This window comes from Eretmochelys imbricata, chromosome 7 (genome assembly GCF_965152235.1).
Source record: "Eretmochelys imbricata isolate rEreImb1 chromosome 7, rEreImb1.hap1, whole genome shotgun sequence".
NCBI lineage: Eukaryota > Metazoa > Chordata > Testudines > Cheloniidae > Eretmochelys > Eretmochelys imbricata.
In genome coordinates, this window is record NC_135578.1 from 29,654,247 (window position 1) to 29,675,257 (window position 21,011).

The following is a 21,011-nucleotide window of genomic DNA, read 5'->3' on the forward strand; positions in this document are numbered from 1 at the left end:
AACTGACTGGGGGCCACACTGGGGAAAGGAGGCAGAAGGTGCCCAAGCTCAGCTGTACTCAGTCTAGCTGGGGGACCCTAGGCAGGGGGCTGTACAGTGCCTGCACTGTACCAGGGCTGCCTGATCCAGGGGGGAGGGGCACCTGGCCCAGCCCATGTGTCTCCCACCTTTCTTGCGGTGCACACCCCAGCAGGCCTACTGACAAGAAGAAGGGTGCAGGCCGCAGGAGCCTCCCCGCAGAGGCACTCACCTTTATTTTGGAATTTTTTTGTTCCATTTTTTTTTTTTTTTTTTTAAAATGATGTCACTGGTGGAAAAAAAAGCCAATAAATGAACCATCCAGGCAGCTCCTCCCACTACCCTAAACGGGCATGACTGAGCCAGGCCAGACAGTGGGCACAGCAAAGGGACACACACTCAGGGCCCCAGCTTCCCCTTCTTGCCAGGGTTGGGGGTTGGTCACAATGGGAAGGGCTGACGCTGCAGAGGGGTGAGCTGAGCAGTAGAGGGCTGCCCCCATGCACTTGCCCCACAGAAAGAATAAGAGCTTCCCAGCTGGGGCAGAAGTAGAACAGCTGCTCAGTGCATTAGCCCCCCCTGAGGGCTGAGGTGCTGGGAGCTCCTGAGCCATGAAGAGCCCTGGGGAAGGGGCTGGGCAAGCAGCTCATAGGCCTCTGATCAGTTCTAAGGCCCCCAACTGTCCATGCTACCCTGAATACATTCAGTGGGCCTGGCATGGGGTGGCCCAGGGATAACTGCCTGCCCCACTTGGCTGGGGAGCACTGGGAGACAGCCTCAGCAGGGCGAGGTGAGGAAACTGAGGGATGGAGGTGAAGTGGCGGTATCAGGCTCCACTCAGCGTTCCTGGGCCAGCCCTGCGTCACAGCCACTCTGTGGCACTGTGTGAAGGTCTGCAGCAGGGGTATAAATATTGAACTAGAGCAAGGCAGTGGGAGGAAAGGGGACCCCAAACTGCAGCAGAGAGGGGATTAAACAGAAGTCTCTGCGCTGCTGGGAGTGAGAGGAATGAGAAAAGACATGGAGCCAGGACAACACAGACCCCTTGAGTGGAGGCAGGGGGCACAACCCAGAGAGTAGCTTGAGCAGTTCAGAGCAGCCTATGCCCCCACCTCCATTATTTTGCTAGTGACAAGCAACTGCCCCATGGAGACCAGGTACCAGGCAGAAGAACCGCTCCAGCCAGCCTTGGCTCAACCTTAACCACACATGAACCTTCCCAGGAAGGGAGAGAGAGAGGGGGGTGAGCCTGTCACCATCCGAGACCCCCCATATCTGAAACTGGAGAGAAGGGGACTGCAGGCAGCAGAAGAGCAGAGGCTGGGGGTGGAGATGGGGGCAGCCCCATTCACCCAGCAGGAAGGGGAGGGGAGCAGCAGCAGAGAACCCATGAGAAGGAGCCAGGAATCCTGCCAGCCATTGGGCACCAAGGACCAAGGCAAGAGGCTGCATAGAGGGAAGTTCTCAAGGGTGGGAGAGCACACCTTGCAGTCTGTCCCCACCACACACTTAACAAGGGTAAGTAATTAACACAGGCAGAGAACCCAAACCACCACCCCACCAGAGAGGTCCCGTCCCCCTGCATGGTATCATCCGGGAAAGTTGCTACTCCACAGGAGGAGGGTGCTGGACAGCACTGGGTTGGACGGTCCACTCCCCTCCCCTCCCCATCCCACCCCTCAGTCCTGGGCCTCAGCAGCAACCTCCACCCGCTGGTTTGACTGGAGTGCTGTCGATTCTGAGATTGGGTCTGTCCCCGCCAGTGGTGGCGCCAGGGCCCATGCGCTTCTTGATCTCAGCTGCCATGGTCATGAATGACTGCTCCACGTTGGTGGCGTTTTTGGCGCTGGTCTCCAAGAACGGGATGCCCAAGGAGTCTGCAAATTCCTAAGCAAAGACAGGGGAAGAGAAAGGGTTACAGACTGGCAAGGCCTCTGTCTGTGGCACAACACGGGCAGGGCTGCCCCTGTCCCAAGAGTCACCTACCCAGGAGGGCCCTCATCCCTTTGGGGAGGGGGCAGTGCTGAGATCCCTAACCAGACAGGCACCATTCAAACCCCCAACACCCAGGCAGTAGGTCTGGTCAGTCATTAGCCCCAGTGTAGATGGGGAAACCAAAGCACACCCCAGGGAAGTGATTTACCAAAAGGGACACACCAAGTGAGTAGAAGAACTGGAAAAATAAATCAGAGGCCCCTGCTCTAACTAGACCCCACTTCCCTCCCAGAGCCAGCAATAGAACCCAGGCGTTCTGGATGATGGGTTGGAGATCCTAACCACATCCCCAGCTTCTTGGTGCCACAGTGAGCTGTAGCTCACGAAAGCTTATGCTCAAATAAACTGGTTAGCCTCTAAGGTGCCACTAGTACTCCTTTTCTTTTTACAGGAGAAGACTGCTACTTCCCAGAAATTAGCCTGTTTCACCCCATCACTCCTAGTTCTCTCCCCAGACACCTGTGTCCCCCAGCCAGGCAGGTGGCTAGGAGCCTGAGCCCATGGCTGGCAGTGGGGATGGAGGCAGCCAGCACAGCCCTGGAGATCAGCCCTACTGCTGGCAAATAGCAAGCCCTTCTGAGCTACAGCCAGGCATGGCGGGGAGGAAGCATCTGATAGGACAAGTGCTGCCCCCTGGTGGGGCTTCCCGGTACTGCAGGAACATACTGCAGTGGGGACAGCCACTCAGTTGTTAGGGCCCCACCTGAGAGTTGCTGCCTGTCTGCATCTGCCAGACGCCGGAGGTGCCAGAGACAGAAGGGGGAGTTCTATCCACAAGCATCAGAGGGGCTTGCTGTGCCCTGCTCACCTTGGCGGTGGTGTAGTCCACCACTTTCTTGGTAGTGAGGTCGCACTTGTTGCCCACCAGCAACTTGTTGACATTCTCGCTGGCATAGCGCTCGATCTCCTGCAGCCACTGCTTCACATTGCTGTAGGACTCCTGCAACAGGGAACGTGGGCTCAGCTGGACAAAAGCAGGACCCCAGACACCCTGCCAGCATGCTTACAGCAACAGCTCAGAGCACCCACACAGCGGGGAGGAGGTCCCCAGCACCCCTCAGCAAGGGTGCATCTCCATTTCATAGGCAGGAAATGGATACAGGGGAAGCAACTGGCACTAGGGTCACAGTGAGTTGGCAGCGCAGCTGGAGACAGAACCCAGGAGTCCTGCTCCCAGTGCTTTCTCTACCAGTACAGCCCTTCCCACATTCAGCAACTGTTCTTAGATGCTGTTACCTTGATGTCCTTCCCACCTACTCCAGGCAGCTGCTGCCAGCCTTGCCATCTTCAGAAACTGCTCAATTCCCTATCTTCAAGGTGAATATGGAAATGAAGGCAGCGCAGCCCCCTGGGCCTGGCTTTGCAACCTGCTCGATGGGCCAGTCATGGGTACACCAGCTGCTGGCACAGAGCAGAGTAGCTGCTGCCATAGCAGTGCACAACACCTGCATCAGCAATGTCTGGGGCAGATGTGGAAGGAATGCAATGCCCCACTGGCACAGGAAGGGGCAGTGCCCAGCACAAAGGACATCAAAGGGTGCAGGAATGGATGTCACTTGGGAATAGTGATCAGGATCACTCTCTTCCCCAACAACCCCCCACCAGCCAAGACCCAACAACTCTGGGAGGACTGCCTGGTCTCCACTGTGCCACCCAGCAGGCAGGGTCTGGCTACCAACAGTCAGGCATTCTTACAGCACTGCTCTAGTCCTGGAACCAGGACAGAACCCAGGGGTCCTGGCTCCCTAGGTGCCCAGCAGGCAGCCCATTGCCTGAACCTGGAGGGACCCTGGATGCAGGGAGGTCAGGGAGCTGTCAGAGGACTTGCAGGGCCAGAGTACTTGGAGCAGCATTACCTGATCTGTTACATCATACACCACAATGATGCCATGCGCCCCTCTGTAGTAGCTGGAGGTGATGGTCCGGAACCGCTCCTGACCAGCGGTATCCCACTGCAAGAGAAGGGAAGGGAGGGGAGGAGGTGGACCATTAATCCTCTCTAGAGACAGACAGCAGCCCCTAGAGGGGAAACCCCCATATTCCATTCCCCCATGTTTCTAAGCCAGCCAGTCCCCTACCCTTGTGTAGGATAGGAGCTCGCACCCTCAGAAGGGAAAGGCCTGTATACCATTCCCTGCCCTCCAGAGCCAGTCCCCAGAGGTCAATGCAGCGGCCAGGGGCCAGATACTCACAATCTGTAGTTTGATGGTTTTGCCGTCCAGCTCAATGGTCCGGATTTTGAAGTCCACCCCAATGGTGCTGATGTAGCTCTCTGTGTAGGTGTCATCCTGGAGGGTGCAGAATGAGGTGATTACCAGGGCAGCTGGGGTCTGTGCTGAACCTTTTTCAACACCCAATTCTAGTGGTGGGGAAAGGTCATGAGCCCTGAATCTAAACACTCCTCAGACATTAACAGCCACCACTCAAAGGTGAACAGATGTCAGCCCAGTACTGGGCAGAGAGGAGGGTTTGGGATTTCTTTAAATAGGGGGCTTTTATTAAGTGCTTTGGGAGTTTGGAGATCCTGGTCAGGAGCTGCTTAGCTTCCAGGAAGGTTCTGCAGTTTAAAAAGCCTATTTTAATCAACTGTCATTCTAGCAAGACAACTCCTTGGTACCTGCCCATTGCCAAAGGACATGCAGCACCAGCCACTCAGCTGCCCTGTAATGCTTGGTATTCCCACCCCAAAGTGCTTTATGACAGACAAGACTATATGCAGCCACCTCTGGGGTGGGGTATGGGGACCATTACGCAGCACACAATGATGTGCAAGTTTAGGAACCAGATGTGGAGTTACAGGAGGCCAAATATAATCTCTCAAGATGGAAACTGACCAGGGCACCAGAGTGATTATAGAGCCTCTTGGGACAGTGTCACAGGGTCAGGACCCCAGTTTTAAGTCTCTTGCAAAAGGCAGCACCTCCAACAGCAATGTCCTCAAGCATTGCACTGGTGCAACACTGACTACAAGGGCACAGAGGTCCCTATTGAGCCCTCCCTGCTGCTCAGCACTCTCCTCCCCAGCATGATACTGGGGTCAGACTGAGGGAAGAGGGCACCCTATTACGTCTCTGCTGTTCTCTGCAGCGTGGCAATCTCTTAGCCAAGCACTGACAGGCCTAAATGTCTTTAGCTTGCAAATTTGACTAGGTCAATGTAGGATTGTTTGAGTTTTCATAAAATATGCCCAAGGGTGATGAGACCCAAGTACCCACATCTCAGACACCACAACCTCACTGCAACAGCTCTGGAACAGATGTGGCCAGCCTGTCACCATATGGCTAGCTGCCCACTGGATCATGAGGGGCTCTGCACAGGGCAGGGACACTCACAGCAAATCGCAGCAGGAGGCAGGACTTCCCCACACCTGAGTCTCCAATCAGCAGCAGCTTGAACAGGTAATCGCTGAAACAGACAGATGGAGAATGAGGAAAACAGAACAGTTCCTGACTTTAGTAGTGTGGATAACTGGGGACCTCTCTCCTGCTCAGACCAGGGAGTGTTCCCAGTTGAAGAAGATTAGAGGGTCACATTCCCACAACCCCAGCGGGCAAGGACTTGGAGTACATGTAGTGGGGAAAAGTGTATGTGCTGGCAAACAACTCTGGTGTAGGGCATGGGGGCTCTTTAAACAGGGATCCTTAGTCGGATCTGGGCAGTCAGGACTCTGCTCCCTGCCACCCACAGTGTTCAAGAGACAACAGGGAGCATCAGATGCTCCACAGGGGATGTAATTAGAACCCAAGGATCGTGGCTCCTGGCCCTCCTGCTTTAAGCACTAGAGCTCACTCCCCCCTCTCAGAGTGGGGAACAAAAGCCAGGAGTCCTAATTCCAACACTCTCCCTTGCTTTGGATCAGTGCACACTATACATTCAGATCAGTCTATTAGGAATTGCCTACAATGGCAGTATCTTACAGAGCAGGGTCACCCTCTCAACCAAATTTTGAGAGGTCCACTTTCCAGGGTGCAGCCCATGGTGGAGGTCAGAAATGCAGGGAAACATAGCATGGGGTGCTTGATTTTAGTACTTAGACTGCCTCATGAGTGGGGGCAAACTCTCTACAGGGCCCTCAGGACAGACTTGTTGCAGGCTCAGGGGATCCCAGAGACTAAGGCATTAAAAAATCCTGGAAACATTAAGAATTTGGGAACAAATGAAGCCATTCAGAGCTGGAGGCCAGAAAGGTGATCACCCAGCCATTCCTACATCTAGGGCCTTTCAGCTAGGCCAAGCCTAAAGGCCTTCACACAGCCCCTGAAATGCAGCCACAGCACAAGGATTTAGAATTTTTGATCAGGCAAAAGCCTGCCTTTAAGTCAGGTTTTAGATCTCCACACAGCCATGTGGGAGCCTCCACATATCTGCTGGTGCTGTTGGTTCTGCTGGGATTGGAGGAGTCACCCCAGGACACACTGTGGCTCTGTGGGTTGACACTGAGCACTGGGGTGGTTCTCAAACCTCTTGAGCAGAGACCCAGGTATTTAAAGTTTTAGGATCCCACTTGGTTATGGCCAGCCCTTTGCCCCCATACCAAAATGCTCACCCAGTTCTGGGGAACCTACAGCAAAGCAGAGATCCCAAACTGGAGTGTCAACTCCAGGGAGGGGGAAGGAAGAGGGCCTTTCCTAAGAGTCCTGCATGGACCATGCACCACAGTGCTGGCCTCTAGGGCTGGGTTTCTACAGAATGCAGGTGCTCTGGGGCAAGGCAGCTTCAGCTCTGCCCATCCTAGGGAGCTGGGCTCCTATCCTGGACTTGCAAGGTTGCTAAATTCAATTCTGAGGGGGTCAGTGGTGACCCTTAGCAGAAGGACAGCTAGGGCTTGGCAGTCAATCAGAGAAGGTCTCCCAGCAGTAAAGGGTCTGGAAATCTCCAGACTGTTTTTAAACTCCCTTTGAGGGAAGCAAACAGATCAAAGCCTCCAGGTCCGATCTCCGAGGAGCAAGTGAGCTGACCATTCCCCACTTCAGCCCTCTGCTCTGGGTGGGTTATAGGCTGCTCTGTCACCCACCACCCAGAACAGCTTCAACCCCTCAAATGCTAGCCAGAGATCTCTGGTCTCCAGTGACTTTCTCTGCATCCCTCACCATACTGAGCCAGTGAGCATAGCCACAGCAAGGGAAGAGACCCATTTACAGAACAGCCCAATCCCAGTCACTGCAAGTGTAATCCATCACCCCAATACATTGCCATGGCAATGCCATGTGCAATGAAGCTGGTACCACCTGTCCCTCCTTGCACAGGAAGGAGGTGACCCAGCCAAGCAGCAACTCACCCTCAGCCACTGCGACCCAAGGCAGCAGCAGAACTTCCCACATGGTGACAGTGACATGGGGTGGCCAGGAAGGGGTTGCAATGGCCAGCCTGACTACAGATCTCATGGGAAGAGCTGCTGAGTGGCTGGACATTAACACAAAAGCAGCTTAGCCCCAACCAGCTCCAGCTGGAGACTCTTGCTGCTCCCCAGTACTGCAGCTGGGGGTACTGGCAGTAAATCCCTGAACAGAAGAGGCTCATGATACATTCAGGACAGCCTGAACCAATCCCAGACAGAGACCAAGCCCTGGGACAGACTGACTGTCCCCTGCTCAAACACACATGGGCCCTAAGAGGGATTGCAAAGCCAGAACAGACTTCCATGTCATCCAAGAGTTCAGAAGGCTCTGGAAATTAGAAGCTGCAGAGCACTGAGGTAAATCACACAACGCGAGTCTAGTGGTCACAGTCTAGTGGTCACAGAAGGGGGCTAGGACTCCTGGGTTCTCCTCCCAAATCTTAGATGAGGTGATACAGTAATAGCCCCCCATTCTGTGCCTTGGGCTGCTTCAGCTACTAGATCCCACTTCCTTCCCAGAGCTGGGGAAAGAACTGAAGAGTCTTGGCTCCCAGCCCTGTGTTTAATTCCATCCGGATGTCCATCCTGGATGCCAGTGCAGTTTCAGGCAGAACAACTGTTGTCTGTGGAGAGGGACTGATTTATCACCGAGAAGGATAACCTGCCCTAGAGTAACATTCAGCCCTTTACAACCTGACTGAGGTTCTGGCCATTGGACCCCACTCACTTCCCAGCACAGCTTGCCACTAGCAATAGCAGGGCCCTTCATGTGCTTTCCACCCACACCACAAGCCAGGAGGAACTGAACTGAGAGGCCTCTGCACAGACCGTTTTACCATACAACACCAGAGACATGGTAGCACCTATCCCAAGTACAGCCCCTCCTCTGCCTCACTCTCTGGCCAGCTGAGCTGAGGCCTCTGACCAGCAACACAGCTCAGCACAGTCGCAAAGCCTGGGTGCATAAGCACTACATCCTGACAGCACAGCAGTGACACAGAGCTATACCCCAAAGCAGGGTGCAGGACGACCTATTACTGAGGCAAACTGTTTACACAGGAGCCCTGGCCTGGCCCCTGCCCAGTGCTGCATGACAGTGCAGGCAGAAGTGAAGGTTAATCAGACTCAATTGCATTGAGGGAACTGTGGGGAAAATGAGTTGCTACCAGGCCATCAACATCTGGGGGGGGCGGGGGGGAAGGAAGGAAGAAAGGCATCCCCTCTCAGCACCTCCAGCATAGGGGGAGAGCACCCCTTGTGGAGACCAGTAGCACCCTTTCTTAGAGCTCAGCACCACGACACTAGATTCAGTGCCTGCTCAGACAGAGAGCACCCACTACAGAATCACCACTACCCCATGTGGCAGCTTAGGTTTTCCACGGAGGTCTCCTATCCAAGTAGTGACCCTGCCCAGCCCCACTTTTCAGTGCTGCTGCATTACACAGCTATAGTTTGAATCCATGCAGTACCCCCCCAAATGAGCAGTAGGAACACGCAACAAGGCTCTGCACACCCAGAGCTAGACTCAGCTCTCACCCTGCCCTCCTGGTGTAGATCTAGCACTTGCCCCTGGGGAGGCTGCCTGGCTGTCGGGTACACCTGCTACATTCAACCCCTGCTTTATATTGCATACAGTACAAGCCTTTTCTAAAGGCTCATTAAGAGCCAGCCAAGGGTAGCCCTGGATACACACCAGGCTCCGCAGAGACAGCTACCCCCACAACTCACCACAAGCCCTAATTAACACCTGCCCTTTTCAAGCCTCATAGGCTCTTGCAAGTACCCAGGCTAGGCTATCAAGGCCCATTACTCCTCACAACACAACCCACTCTTAGAGAGCAACTGATAATAAAACGTAAGCCCTGAAGCTCTGGTGCTGGCAACAGGAGAGAGAGAGAGAGATCGATCCAGGGAATAACTGCTCAGAAGAGTGCTGGTAAACTGGAGTCTATGATCTCCAGACTCAAAGCCTCACCCACATGAGAAATGTATACCAGTCAGATCAACACTATGTTTGTACAGCACCTGGCATAACAGGGTCCATGTCCAGGACTCCTAGGCCACAAACTGGTGCAAATCGTACTACAGACATTTGGCTTTACAGTGGCTTGTTAAACTGCTGGAAGTTAAAACCAGGTACATTGAAACTGGAATTAAGCAGGCCTGGCAGAAGTCAATTTTTATGATTTTCTTTTCCCCCCCAATTGACAATTTTTATTTAAGAGTTTTCTTCTATTTTTAAACTCCCCCCCCACAGTTCCAGAGGTTGGGCTACTGCAGTGTTGATGGCAGGGGGTTCCCTCTGCGGCCAAGAGGCACAATATATGGGGAGGCTGCAGTCCTGGCCCAGCAGAGCAGAAGCCCCTGGTTGTGGGGGAGGCCATCCCACTGCTAAACAGCTCCTGCCCAGAGACAGCGCCCACAGACCTGGCTCATGACACCCAATCCCTGCAGGCACAAGATGTGAGGAAGGCTGGGGTCCTAGTAGGGAACTGCGGACACCACTGGCCAGGGCTTTAAGGAGTCCTTGTGTCTAGCTGTGGTGGGGAGGCCACCCTACTGCTGAATGGCTCCTGCCTGGGGTGGCCTCTTCAGTGAGCAGAAACAACTCCCATACCTTGTGCCTTCAGGGATTGGGCATCACCAATCCTGCTCGCTCATTCACTAGTCAGGAGCATGGGAGCCATCCCCAGGCAGTTGTTCAGCAGGGGGTGGTCTCCCTGCAGAGGTGGGGGCAGGTCTTCCTCCTTGCAGTCCTGGAGGAGGGTCTCTGTTTCACTGGGCTAGGAGCGCTGCAGCTTCCCCAGACTTTGCGTCTGCAGAGATCAGGTGATGCTGGCCCTTAGGAAGCAGAACTCTGCTGACACAGACCAGCTCACTCACTCCTATGACAGCAGGGATGCAGAAGGCTCCCCACACATGACCCAGTCCCCGCAGTCATATCAACTATTACCAACTGATTTGTTGATTTCAGTGTGTCAGCTGAAAGACGTTTACTGACAGTTCTAGATTAAAATCTAATCTATAAAGTCTAGAAATAACGCACCAGATTTTTAGCCAAAGGAAGTGGCAGATTCTCCATGCTGTGTTGGTTTCAAATCCAGACTGGATGCTTTTCTGGAAGGTACTTTTGCCAAACCCAAATAATTGGACTTAATACAGGGGTCACTGAGTGACACTCTGGCCTGTGATATACAAGAGGGTCAGACTAGAGCAGCGGTTCTCAAAGCTGGTCCGCTGCTTGTTCAGGGAAAGCCCCTGGTGAGCCGGGCCAATTTGTTTACCTGCCAGGTCCGCAGGTTCGGTGGATTGTGGCTCCCACTGGCTGCAGTTCACCGGTCCAGGCCAATGGGGGCTGCAGGAAGCGGCGTGGGCCAAGGGATATGCTGTCCACACTTCCTGCAGACCCCACTGGCCTGGAGCAGCGAACCACAGCCAGTGGAAGCTGTGATCAGCCGAACCTGTGGATACAGCAGGTAAACAAACCGGCCCGGCCCACTAGGGGCTTTCTCAGAACAAGTGGCAAACCAGCTTTGAGAACCACTGGACTAAAGGATCTAACTGTCCCTTTTGGCCTTAACTCTGAATCTTAAGTTTTGTTTCAGTCACGAGGAATCAGCTGAAGCTAGATTGTTTTGAGAGTGATTTATATTAAAGATCCATAGATTGTGGTCCTTTCTTTCCAGCTACTCTGGCCTACTGTGTGACATAAGTACCAGACAGCCTACAAAGGGGTTTGCATTGAGTAAACAAAACCAGCTTACACTTATTGATGTTAAATCAGTGGTTCTCAAACTGTGGGCTGGGACCACATTTTAATGGGGTCACCAGGGTCATTACACTTGCTGGGGCCTGGGGCTGTAGCTGAAGCCTGGAGTAGTGGGGCTTAGGCTCCACCTCTCCTCCGCCAACCTGTGGTGATGTAGTCATTTTTGTTGTCCGAAGGGGGTCACGGTGCAATGAAGTTGGAGAACCACTGTGTTAAACTGATGCAGCTTTCCTTGTGCAGTGCCTGCGGCAGCAAGGCCCATGTAGGGAGAGTGTGTAAACACACAAAGTGGCTCACTGCCAGCACTAAGTCCGGTCACTGCCAGGAGCAGGACGATTTTATAAGTGGAAGCCTCTGTCAGCACAAGCTGGGCTGAGGGTTCCACCTCACCGCAGACTTAACTTGGCTTCCAAGGCAAATGCAGTCCCTAACTCAAGCCCTGTTCACACAAAAACCCATTCCCCTCAAGTGTGGTGGTTTCAATTTGAGCTGGCTGGCTTGTAGAGGCGTAGGCTACAGCTCGTGCGAGCACACCTCACCCTGCAGCGTGGGTGCAAGCTAGTACCACTGGAGTGCCATGAGTCCTCCAATGCCTCCATTCCCTGAGTCTCCTTCCCAGAAAGGACAGGCCAGTTGTCCCACAATTCACTAAAGAACTCAGAGCAGCTCAGCTGACTCTAGTGCTAAGAACAATGGGATATGCTCTAAGAAGTCTTAGTGCCAAACACAAGGGAGCCCAGTACCAGCATGGCCACAGCAGCTCCAGTGTTTTCAGGCAGGGTGGCCACTGGCACTTGAATGAGGCCAACTCCAGAGCAGGTCGCTCAAATTAATGCTGGGTCTGAGGGTCTCTCAGCACTACACCAATGCATTTTATGTAGAACAGGTTTTGCTTGTCACTGACCTGTTCTGGATTCAAACCTGTGCCATGGGGTTTCACTGCCCTGTCAATGAAGGGGTGCTAATGCAGTTCACATGCCAAGCTTCAACATCCCATGAAGTTATTGCTCAGATTTAAAAATGAGGAAACAGAAGTCTAGAGATGGAAGCAACTTGACCACAGCTGCTTGATGAGTTAGTGCAAGAGCTGGGACTAGAACCCACAAATCCTGACTTCCAGCCCTCCCAGCTATCTGATAGCCTCTGCCCACATGCTATACAGATAAGAGTGACTGGTCTCCAGGGCTGTATGCAACTGTATGAAGACCTAATGGGTGAGGCCTCTGACAACTTCTCTGCTGCCTCCCACAGCCCCCTGCACAGGGATTGTGAGAAGAGAAGTGGTGTCTGCTGCATGGAAGTAGTTTGTTCCCCAATCCCAGACTGGAGACTCTCACTTCACAGCTGACTCAGGAAGATCAGACATACAGGATACAGGGACAGATGTTTCCCTAAGAACCCAGCCACATATGAGCTACTGTGACAGCACAACACCCACCCCTTTCTTGACTGCTCTTGCAGACACATTGTTCCATCTGACTTGGGGAGAACTGGTGCGCTGCCCTCCCATCTCCACTAGCTGGGGGCAGCAAGGATGGCTCCCCATCCATATACCTCACCAACACGTTGGCAGGGGCAGAGGTATTTGTGAGCAGAGCTGACAGAATCTGGGCAGCATCTCTCTGCAGGCAGTGCTTTGCTGTAACACTGTTTCCCAGCAGCCCTCACTGCAGGTGCCTGAGCCTTCTCTTCTGCAGCACCTGTCAACTGGGACCTGCTCCCAGGCTTACCTCAAAACCACACCACACCCACTCCACTATGGCAGCAAGCTCCTCAGATCCATGTCAAGCTGGGTTCTGTTGTAACAACTGGCCTACAAATTTACTCTATTTGTGAGCTCAGCTATGAAAGTGAGTTTATGAAACATCACAACAGCCTATAACAACAAGTGTAGATGGGAAAAGGTGCAAGAGAGACCAAGTACACCTCTTCATTTGGACTAACTCAGTCTGATAACTAAAATGGTGTTGAGATCATTCCCTGGTAAACAAGATAGCAGTAAGACTGGAAATCAGTGAACCAGAACTGGTGTCAGAAATTAGGTCTAATTAGACAAAGTAATGAAGGAATAGGCTATTCCACCCATCACTCCCTTTGGGAGAAAAACTGGAGGTGAGAGAAGGGGAATGAGTGAGCTTCACCATCCTGGCTGTCATCCCTACTGTCTGTGTGGTCTTCTGACTTTCTTCATCCTAATCTGAGAGATGTCCTGATCAGACTGGGCAAGAGAGGGGGATTCAAACATTGCCACCTCCACTACTTCAACTGAATCTCAAACACCAAAAAGAATGTGTGACTTTAAGCCCTCCCTCCCCACGCCGTGTGTCCTTTTCCTTCCCTATTTTATTCTCCTTTTGTCCTCTGTTTAATAAGCATCTCAGTTGGCCAAGACTATATATTCTGCAACACAGCTGTAAGCCTGTGACCAGAAAGAGGCAGCTAAAAGCAATGCCCTAGACAGCTTGATGCTGATACAAGTTTGCCAGGTCTTTGAGTGGCTTATAAGACCATGTGCTGTGCCTGTCTTTCTACAGCACTGAGGCAAGTGAAACATAACCCAAGACAGAAGTTGCATTTTCTAGCTTTGCTGTCCTTCTCTCCCCTTGTGTGTTTGTCTTGTTTGGTCTTAGAAACAGGATCAGGTTTTATCAGCAACAGTCCTAGCCCATCTCTACTAACTTTTCTTTCCCACAAAAGGGCAGTTACCACCATCTTTAATGCCATGTAAGAAACTGTCAAACAAGGGGTTGTGTGTTCTAAAACTCTACAGCTAAAGAGAAAGACCAAGGGAGCTGTTAAAATGAAAATATTTAAAAGCCTTTGAAATGTAAATAAAGTATTAACTTTCCTTTTTCTGTATTTGCAATAGAAGGTTTAAAGAACAGTGATTGCGTTTACACCATGGTACTAAGCAGGCTGAGGTCTCTGTATACCTAATTCAGACCCTTGTTTACCACTGTTTAAGGTTGGACAGTGACTGGGTTATGTTAACACCTTTGGCCCACATTTTCCATCTAAATTGGTACAAAAGTTCTACCCTGCTCCTCAGCTACTGCAAGCCAAATCCTGCTCTCATCCCACAATACCCTCTTCTGCTTTCAGGTGTCCCCAGGCAACCCCTCCACTTTTCATGCTTCCTCTCAGGACTGTGCAGGCAGCAGGAGCTCACCCCACTCATTGAAACCTAGCTGATGATTCTGTCCAACAGGCAAGCCAGGAGAGAACTTAACTCCAGCACCAACAGCAGCATGGGGTACAGGCAGGGGATGCTGTGCTCTGCTTGGTAATAGCAGGACAGGGGGAGGACTGAAAGACTACTGAAGGCCACTGTGACCAGGACTCGCAAAGATCCACAGATTGGAGCTGGTGGGCACACTTTCCTCCCAAACAAAAGGTGTTGCTTGGGAAGATATGTCTGGGAGAAAACAATCACTATGAGATCTCAGACCACACAGGTCCCAGGGCAAAGGAGGAAGCCCCACCTGCTGGGATGTCAAAACCCCACAGGGCCAAGCACCACCCTAGCCTAGCTGGGATCCAGATGCAGAACTGTCCCATGAGACAGTTTATATAGGAATAATACTCACACCCAGCCAGAATGGAAGCTTTATACAGCTGAGTCCAACAGGGGGCAGGGCTTTGGGAAGGTCTTTAAGCGCCCCCTCCTCCCAAAGAACAAAAAAGTGGTGTGAAAGAAAAGACCCAGCAGGAGTTAAGGGGGTTCATTCTCCCAGCACTCTGCTCTCCAGACCCCTCCACGTGTGCCGAGATGACACTACTTTCACAAGAGCACAGGGGTTGAGTGACTCCTATTGTTGTGCAGAGCTGGAGTTTGTGACAGGAAGAGTTCAGTACCTCATCCAGCCCATGCAGAATGGCTTCTTAGTGCTTGGCTTAGTACTGTGGTGCCCCTGCTGCCCTTGGGTGGAGATTCCTTGCACCAGAGACTCCACTGTTAGGAAGGGCTTCCCAATATACAAAACTTCCTTCCCCCAGCTTTATTTATCTGCCCCCTTACGCCCCCTCGACAATGCTTTCCCCTTGCTGATCGTCCCAGCCTTCAGATACGGGGCAATTTACAATCCTCTGAGACAATACAGAGCAACAGGTAAGGCTCAGGCACTGGCACCCAGGACTCCTGGGTTCTAGCCTCAGGCACAGATGTCACTGGCACAACTGGTTCCCCCTCTGAAACACAGGAACAATATCGACCATGCTTTTTAAAGCGCCGAGTGTTTGGCCCAGCCATACGTATACAGCCCTTCGGCATCCCCAGAAGCCAGGCTCCCGGAATTCTCAAGTCAGTACCCAGGCAACAGTCAGTGGTCACCATGTAGTGCGAGTGCCTAACTGCCCCCAGCATTGCTCAGGTACAGAAGCAGCCCAAACTGAATCTTGGAGCCCAGCTTCCCTTACCACCACCCCCAGTGGAGGATCAGCATTGTCATAAAAGGAACAGACTCCGTCTCAGCCCCAACCAGAGCTCTTCAGCAGCTACCATGACTCCTCCTTCCTCGGATCCCATCCTGCCTCTTCCAGCCATCATGGTGTCAGTACAACACTTCAGTTGCCTGCACAATGCAGGCAGGAATGAGCACTGTCACCACTGCACCGGAGATAGTTGCCACAGCCATTGGGTGCATCTGAACAGACCTCTCTCTCATCACCACCAGCTTGATGCTGCTGCAAGGAGACAGCAACACCTTCCATGATTACTTGAGGTCTCTGCACAAGGGGTATCCAACATGTCCCTTGCCTCTCACAAGTGTTTCTGCTCCAAATGGCCCAATAAACCTTTGTACCATCCCCATGATACCTCCAGGGGCTCCCAAAGGAATTCGCACAATTAATTATGGGGCATTTGAGTGCTTCCAGCATTGGAGAATTGTTACATCGGTCACCTCAGACCAACGGAATAAGGTAGCCCGGCTGCATTATTCCTCATTGACCCAGCTAGCCTGGTGACACAATCAAGTCCTGCTGGCAGCAGGCAACATGAGCGCCATTTCCTAATGAGTGTGTTTTGCTGGTGGGGAGGGGACAGGAAGCCCTGACTCATGCTATCTCCGGTCACTTTTCCTTTAATTCAACATACATTCAATACAGATGCTTTGGGGCGGTCCCTAGTGGGGGAGCATGACTAGCTATCCGAGAGAATGCACCCACAGGTCAAAAATCCAGCAAAAACAGTGCTGGCTCAGTCTGAGATTGTCCCCAACCCCCACTTCTGGAGTTCCCATGCTCCTGGTGCCTTTCACACCATAGCCATCTCCATGCATATCAGACATCACTTCACCCACCACTTCTGGGGTGGGAGACAACAGCTGTTTAACAGCCAACAGAGATACTAGCAAGAGCAGAATCCTGTATCCATTTGAAACTCAGGGTGAGGGATTTAAAAGGAAGAAAAATGGAATGGCCCCAAGAAAGGCTGGGAAGAGAAAGGGTATTGGGCTCCAAGGAGTCAGGACCTATGCTAAGTCTCATCTGAAAAGCAGAATCACAGGAGCTGCCCGTCAGTGCCAGATCTTGGCTCTGACAACCTGCTACGAAAAGTGTGTTGACAGCTTCATTCAGAAAGGCAGCCAGCGCCACTTGAGAAGTGTGTGTGTGTGGGGGGGTGTCTAGTTTGCCCCCTAGCAGCTCAAGAGGGAATGCCACCAGCCAGATGTGCAGTTCCTTTTCCAGAAAGCCTCACTCTCCACAAAGCCACCTGTCATCAACACTAACTGGCTGTTCAGAGAGGCCATGGAGGCCAAACTCCTGGCTGCTCTGATCAGCGCATTATTTAACCCCAGAGCTGACCAGGTTGCCGTTGCCATTGCCTTCACCTTCTCCCTCCAACAAGCAGACAATTTGGACAAGGACTTCTGCCCACAGCCAGCTAGAATGCAGCTTCCCTGTGTGCCCACTTAGGGGATGGCCCCTCTGGAGGCACATCTGAGCTCCCTCAAGTGCCCCAGAGCTGCAGTCACATACACACTCTGGAAGCAGTCAGAGCACTTCCCATTTCAGTCAGTGCCAAGTCAGCCTAGTAGGAAGGGCACTCCACATCCCTTGCTGTGGAAGCTTCAGTGAAGAAGGATTCAAAGCATGCCTATGATTTGCATCAACTTGACTTTTTCCCTGTGCTATTGACAAGCAGCTATGATAATTAGCACTAAGTCCACTTGAAGCAGCCAAGATGCTGCCCTGTAGAACCACCACCTCATGGGGGGAAGGCTGAAGCCCAACAGAATTGCATTGAAATGCAACAGAGTTTGTAAGGGGTCTGTTTGGCTCTGAGGTGGAAAATGGGGTTTTCCCCTACAGGCCACTAGCTCCAGCCAGCCTCCATGGTGGAAAGCTGTTCCCATCTTATGTCTGTTTGGTGGCCCATCCCCCTGAAACAAACTGGGGTGTGGGTGGTCTCACCCCAGGTCACATGAGGGCAACCATCTATATCACCTGTCCCCCAACCCAGTGGACACTAACCAGTCCCTTGCTGGCCTCCTCTGCCAAGGCCTGAACGGGTCCCAGCACCGACTGAAATCCCATCAGCCCTTGAGAGAACAGCTGGTGTAGTTGTTAGGGTGCCAGCCTGCACAGGGGAGACCTGGGTTCAGCTTCTCCAGACTCCCTAGGCCAGTAGTTCAGGGCTCACATACACACTGCCCTGCTTTACTGACACCAGTCTAGTTAATGCAATGCAAGGCCCTAGTGTGGCTGGAGTTACTCTGCTGTACAGGTGCTTTACACCCATACAGTTACCCCCGGGCAGCAAGGAGGAGTGGGGCGTTTTAGCCCAGAATAACCTTGCCCACCCTAGGTACTGTTCTAGAACGAGACTGCTACAAAACCGCCCGCACCCCCCGCTGCCTCAGCTCCCACTGTAGGGCTGGACTGACCCCCCCATGGCGAGGATAAGACCCGCCACCCTCCCGGGTTCCCCGCAGACACCCAGTGACGGGGCGGGCGCCGGGGCAGAGGGACCCAGCCCCGCAGGGAGCTCCCTGGAGCCAGGTCTGCTCTCCCCTGGAGCCGGGTCTCGCCCCCCGAGGCCCCTCAGCCGCCCCAGGGAGGGGCCGAGCACGCGGCTGGCGCCGGAGCGGGGGGCCCAGGGACGCTGGTGAGGGGAACGGACCGGCAAGTGAGGCAGGGCAGTGCCAGGGGAGGGGAAGCGGGGGGCCCGGACCCCGGCCGGGGGACGCTAGGGGGCGGCGGCAGGAGACGCCCCGCGGCCCCGGAAGGGCAGCAGGGGCGGGGCTACGGGGCTGTAAGGCCCCGGCGAGAGCGGCTCAGGGCCCAGCGGGGGCTGTGGGGAGCGCTCTGGGATAGGGTCCTAGCCACTGTGAGGGGGCGGCCCCGAGGGGCTTCGGTCCGCCTGAGCCACGGGGGTCCCGGCCCTGCCCCTCCCCGCGCACTCACTACTCGGGGTTCATGGCGGCGCCCCCGCGGTGATTTCGGCTCCTCCTCACTCACAAGATGGCGGCGGCCTGCGGCACCCCCCTCGGTCCTCCCCCCACCCCAGGGGCGGCACCGCCAATACGCAAGTGTGGAGTCCTGCCTCGGGCACCCTGGGATATGTAGTCTCCCGCTCACGCTTGGCCACGCCCCTTCCCCTGCGTCCGCGCGACCTGCGGGGAAGTGCGCATGTGCGAAAAGCGCATGACTTTATGGGATGCGTAGTTCCTCTTACCCAGGCTTCGCGCGCTCTCCGTGCAGACGCTGCTTGTCCCGTGCACAGGCGCCACACACGCAATCCCTCACGGGATATGTAGTTTACTTGCCGGACTCTTTGTCAGACACGTGTTCAGTGTCTCCTTCGCAAAGCCCTCAGCTGCAAAGACCCCTGGGGGATGTAGTTTATTGACCAGTTCAAGCTAACTTCAGAACCCAGGAGACCCCAGAGCACAAGGGAGGGGGCGGGAGCCAGGACTCTTGGGTTCTTCTAGCCCTAGCTCTAGGAGAGGTTTCAGAGTAACAGCCGTGTTAGTCTGTATTCGCAAAAAGAAAAGGAGTACTTGTGGCACCTTAGAGACTAACCAATTTATTTGAGCATGAGCTTTCGTGAGCTACAGCTCACTTCATCAGATGCATACCGTGGAAGTGAGCTGTAGCTCACGAAAGCTCATGCTCAAATAAATTGGTTAGTCTCTAAGGTGCCACAAGCTCTAGGAGAGGAGAGGAGTGGGGGGTCTAGTGGTTAGAACCAGGGCCTGGGTATCAGGACCGCTGGGTTCTAGCCCTATGTCAGGGTAATAGTGAGGTTGTGACTCACGCACAATGACTGGTTGGGTGAGTCACTATTGCTTTTAGCCTTTGTTGCAGTTACCCCTAGTTAATTTCAGTGAAACACACCCTTGTTCTTGCATCACAGGCAGGGGAAACCAACACTCCCAATCTCTCTTTCCAACAGGCTCCTGCCCTCTCTAGGGGTTGTTAGCAGCACTGTGCTACAGAGTAGGACCTGGGCCTAGTACTTAGTTGTGGGGCTGACTGCAGAAATGGTTGGGGACAGGCTGGCTTGGGTGATAGATAGAGGATGTTTCTTCTAATGATGGCCCTTCTGGTTCTGTGTCTGTTCATCTGTAATCCTAGGGGACCTCACACAGCCCCCATGTGGACAGTTTTAGATGCTCAAGAGCTCCACTCTCTGTGCCATAAGTGCCCATCCCCTAAAGTCCCACCAGAGGGGTCCAGAGGGAACCTCCAGAGCAGTGGTATAGAAGAAAGAGACTCAGAACAATCACTGCGTGGGTGGACCCTCAACTTCCTGACTGTCTAGATGCTGTTGGAAGCAGGACAGGAACACTGGCTGCAGGGGCAGCTCACAATTACTCCATTCATGGCCTCTCCCAGCAGGGGGCACTGTCAGGAGAAGCAAAGGAGCACTAGGTGTACAGGGAGCTCCTTCCCGGCTATTCCAGGGGCTGCCTCTGTCAGTGAGGAGCAATGGCAGCAGGTGGGAGCTCTTGGCTACTCCAATCTGGGATACTCCTACAGGAAACACAGTGGGGAGGAGAGCTGGCTGAGCAGGAGATCCCAGCCTCTCCCACCAGGGGGTGCTGTAGGTGTGGAGCAGGAGCTCTGGCCAGGGGGACTCCTGGCAACTCCAGCCCTGGCCTTTACAGGGGTCACTGTAAAAAGCATAGCAGGGAATAGCAGTCCCAGGCTGGCACCTGTTATATTTCATAGCATACAAATAGAGAAGGAGAAGAAAACACAAAATATTCCTGTCGGAAGATTGAAACATGATGCTACTTTATTTCTGAGAAATCAGAACGAAAACACACACAAACCCAACAACAGAGAGAGACGAAGCAGGCTGCTCCTTATAAAACCAGAATGATCCAGTTCACCTCAAGTTGCTGTAGGCTGACTAGCTGCAAACCAACTCTGCTCAAACACATGCAGGCTTACTATAGATCCCCCTAACCTGCAAGCAGAATCAGGAACCCTTACTGAGCCTTTAAAGTGATAGCATGCAATTCCAGCATAGGCCTCAATACCCCTCACACTGGGGCTACCCTCCTGGTGTCCCATTGCTAGGGCACTCCCATAGCCAAGTGATGGGGAAATTCCCCCTGGGGCCTGCTTGGGCAAGGGCACCTCCCTTCCCCCAAATAGCCTGACTCCTCTCTGGGATTGGGGAGAGGGGCAGCCAGGCCTTGAGGAGGGGCAGCCGGGGGGGGGGGCTTCCAGGACCATTAAAAGGGCTAAGGGCACACAGGTTAGATTAGAGGTGGGGGAGGAGCCAAGGCTGCTGGGGAAGGGTCTGGCTGCTGCAGTCCATCAGCATATCCAGCTTAGTTTCCTTTCTCTAGGAGGCCAGGGAAAGGCAGCCAATCAGAGGGAGCTTCCCAATAGCATGGGCTGGGGTGACAGTGACTGTGGGACAAATGGGGACTG

The 21,011-nt window shown here is 53.4% G+C and overlaps 1 protein-coding gene across 1 annotated transcript; it reads right to left on the reverse strand.

The window, feature by feature from the left end:
• Window positions 1-221: 221 nt before the first annotated feature.
• Window positions 222-18,667, reverse strand: RAB1B (RAB1B, member RAS oncogene family). The gene is made up of 6 exons (XM_077821993.1): window positions 18,528-18,667; window positions 5,346-5,418; window positions 4,206-4,301; window positions 3,870-3,965; window positions 2,822-2,953; window positions 222-1,905 (listed from the first exon to the last, which is right to left on the reverse strand). The coding sequence occupies exons 1-6, from the start codon at window positions 18,539-18,541 to the stop codon at window positions 1,711-1,713; spliced, it is 606 nt and encodes a 201-aa protein (XP_077678119.1). The 5' UTR covers window positions 18,542-18,667; the 3' UTR covers window positions 222-1,710.
• Window positions 18,668-21,011: the final 2,344 nt, after the last annotated feature.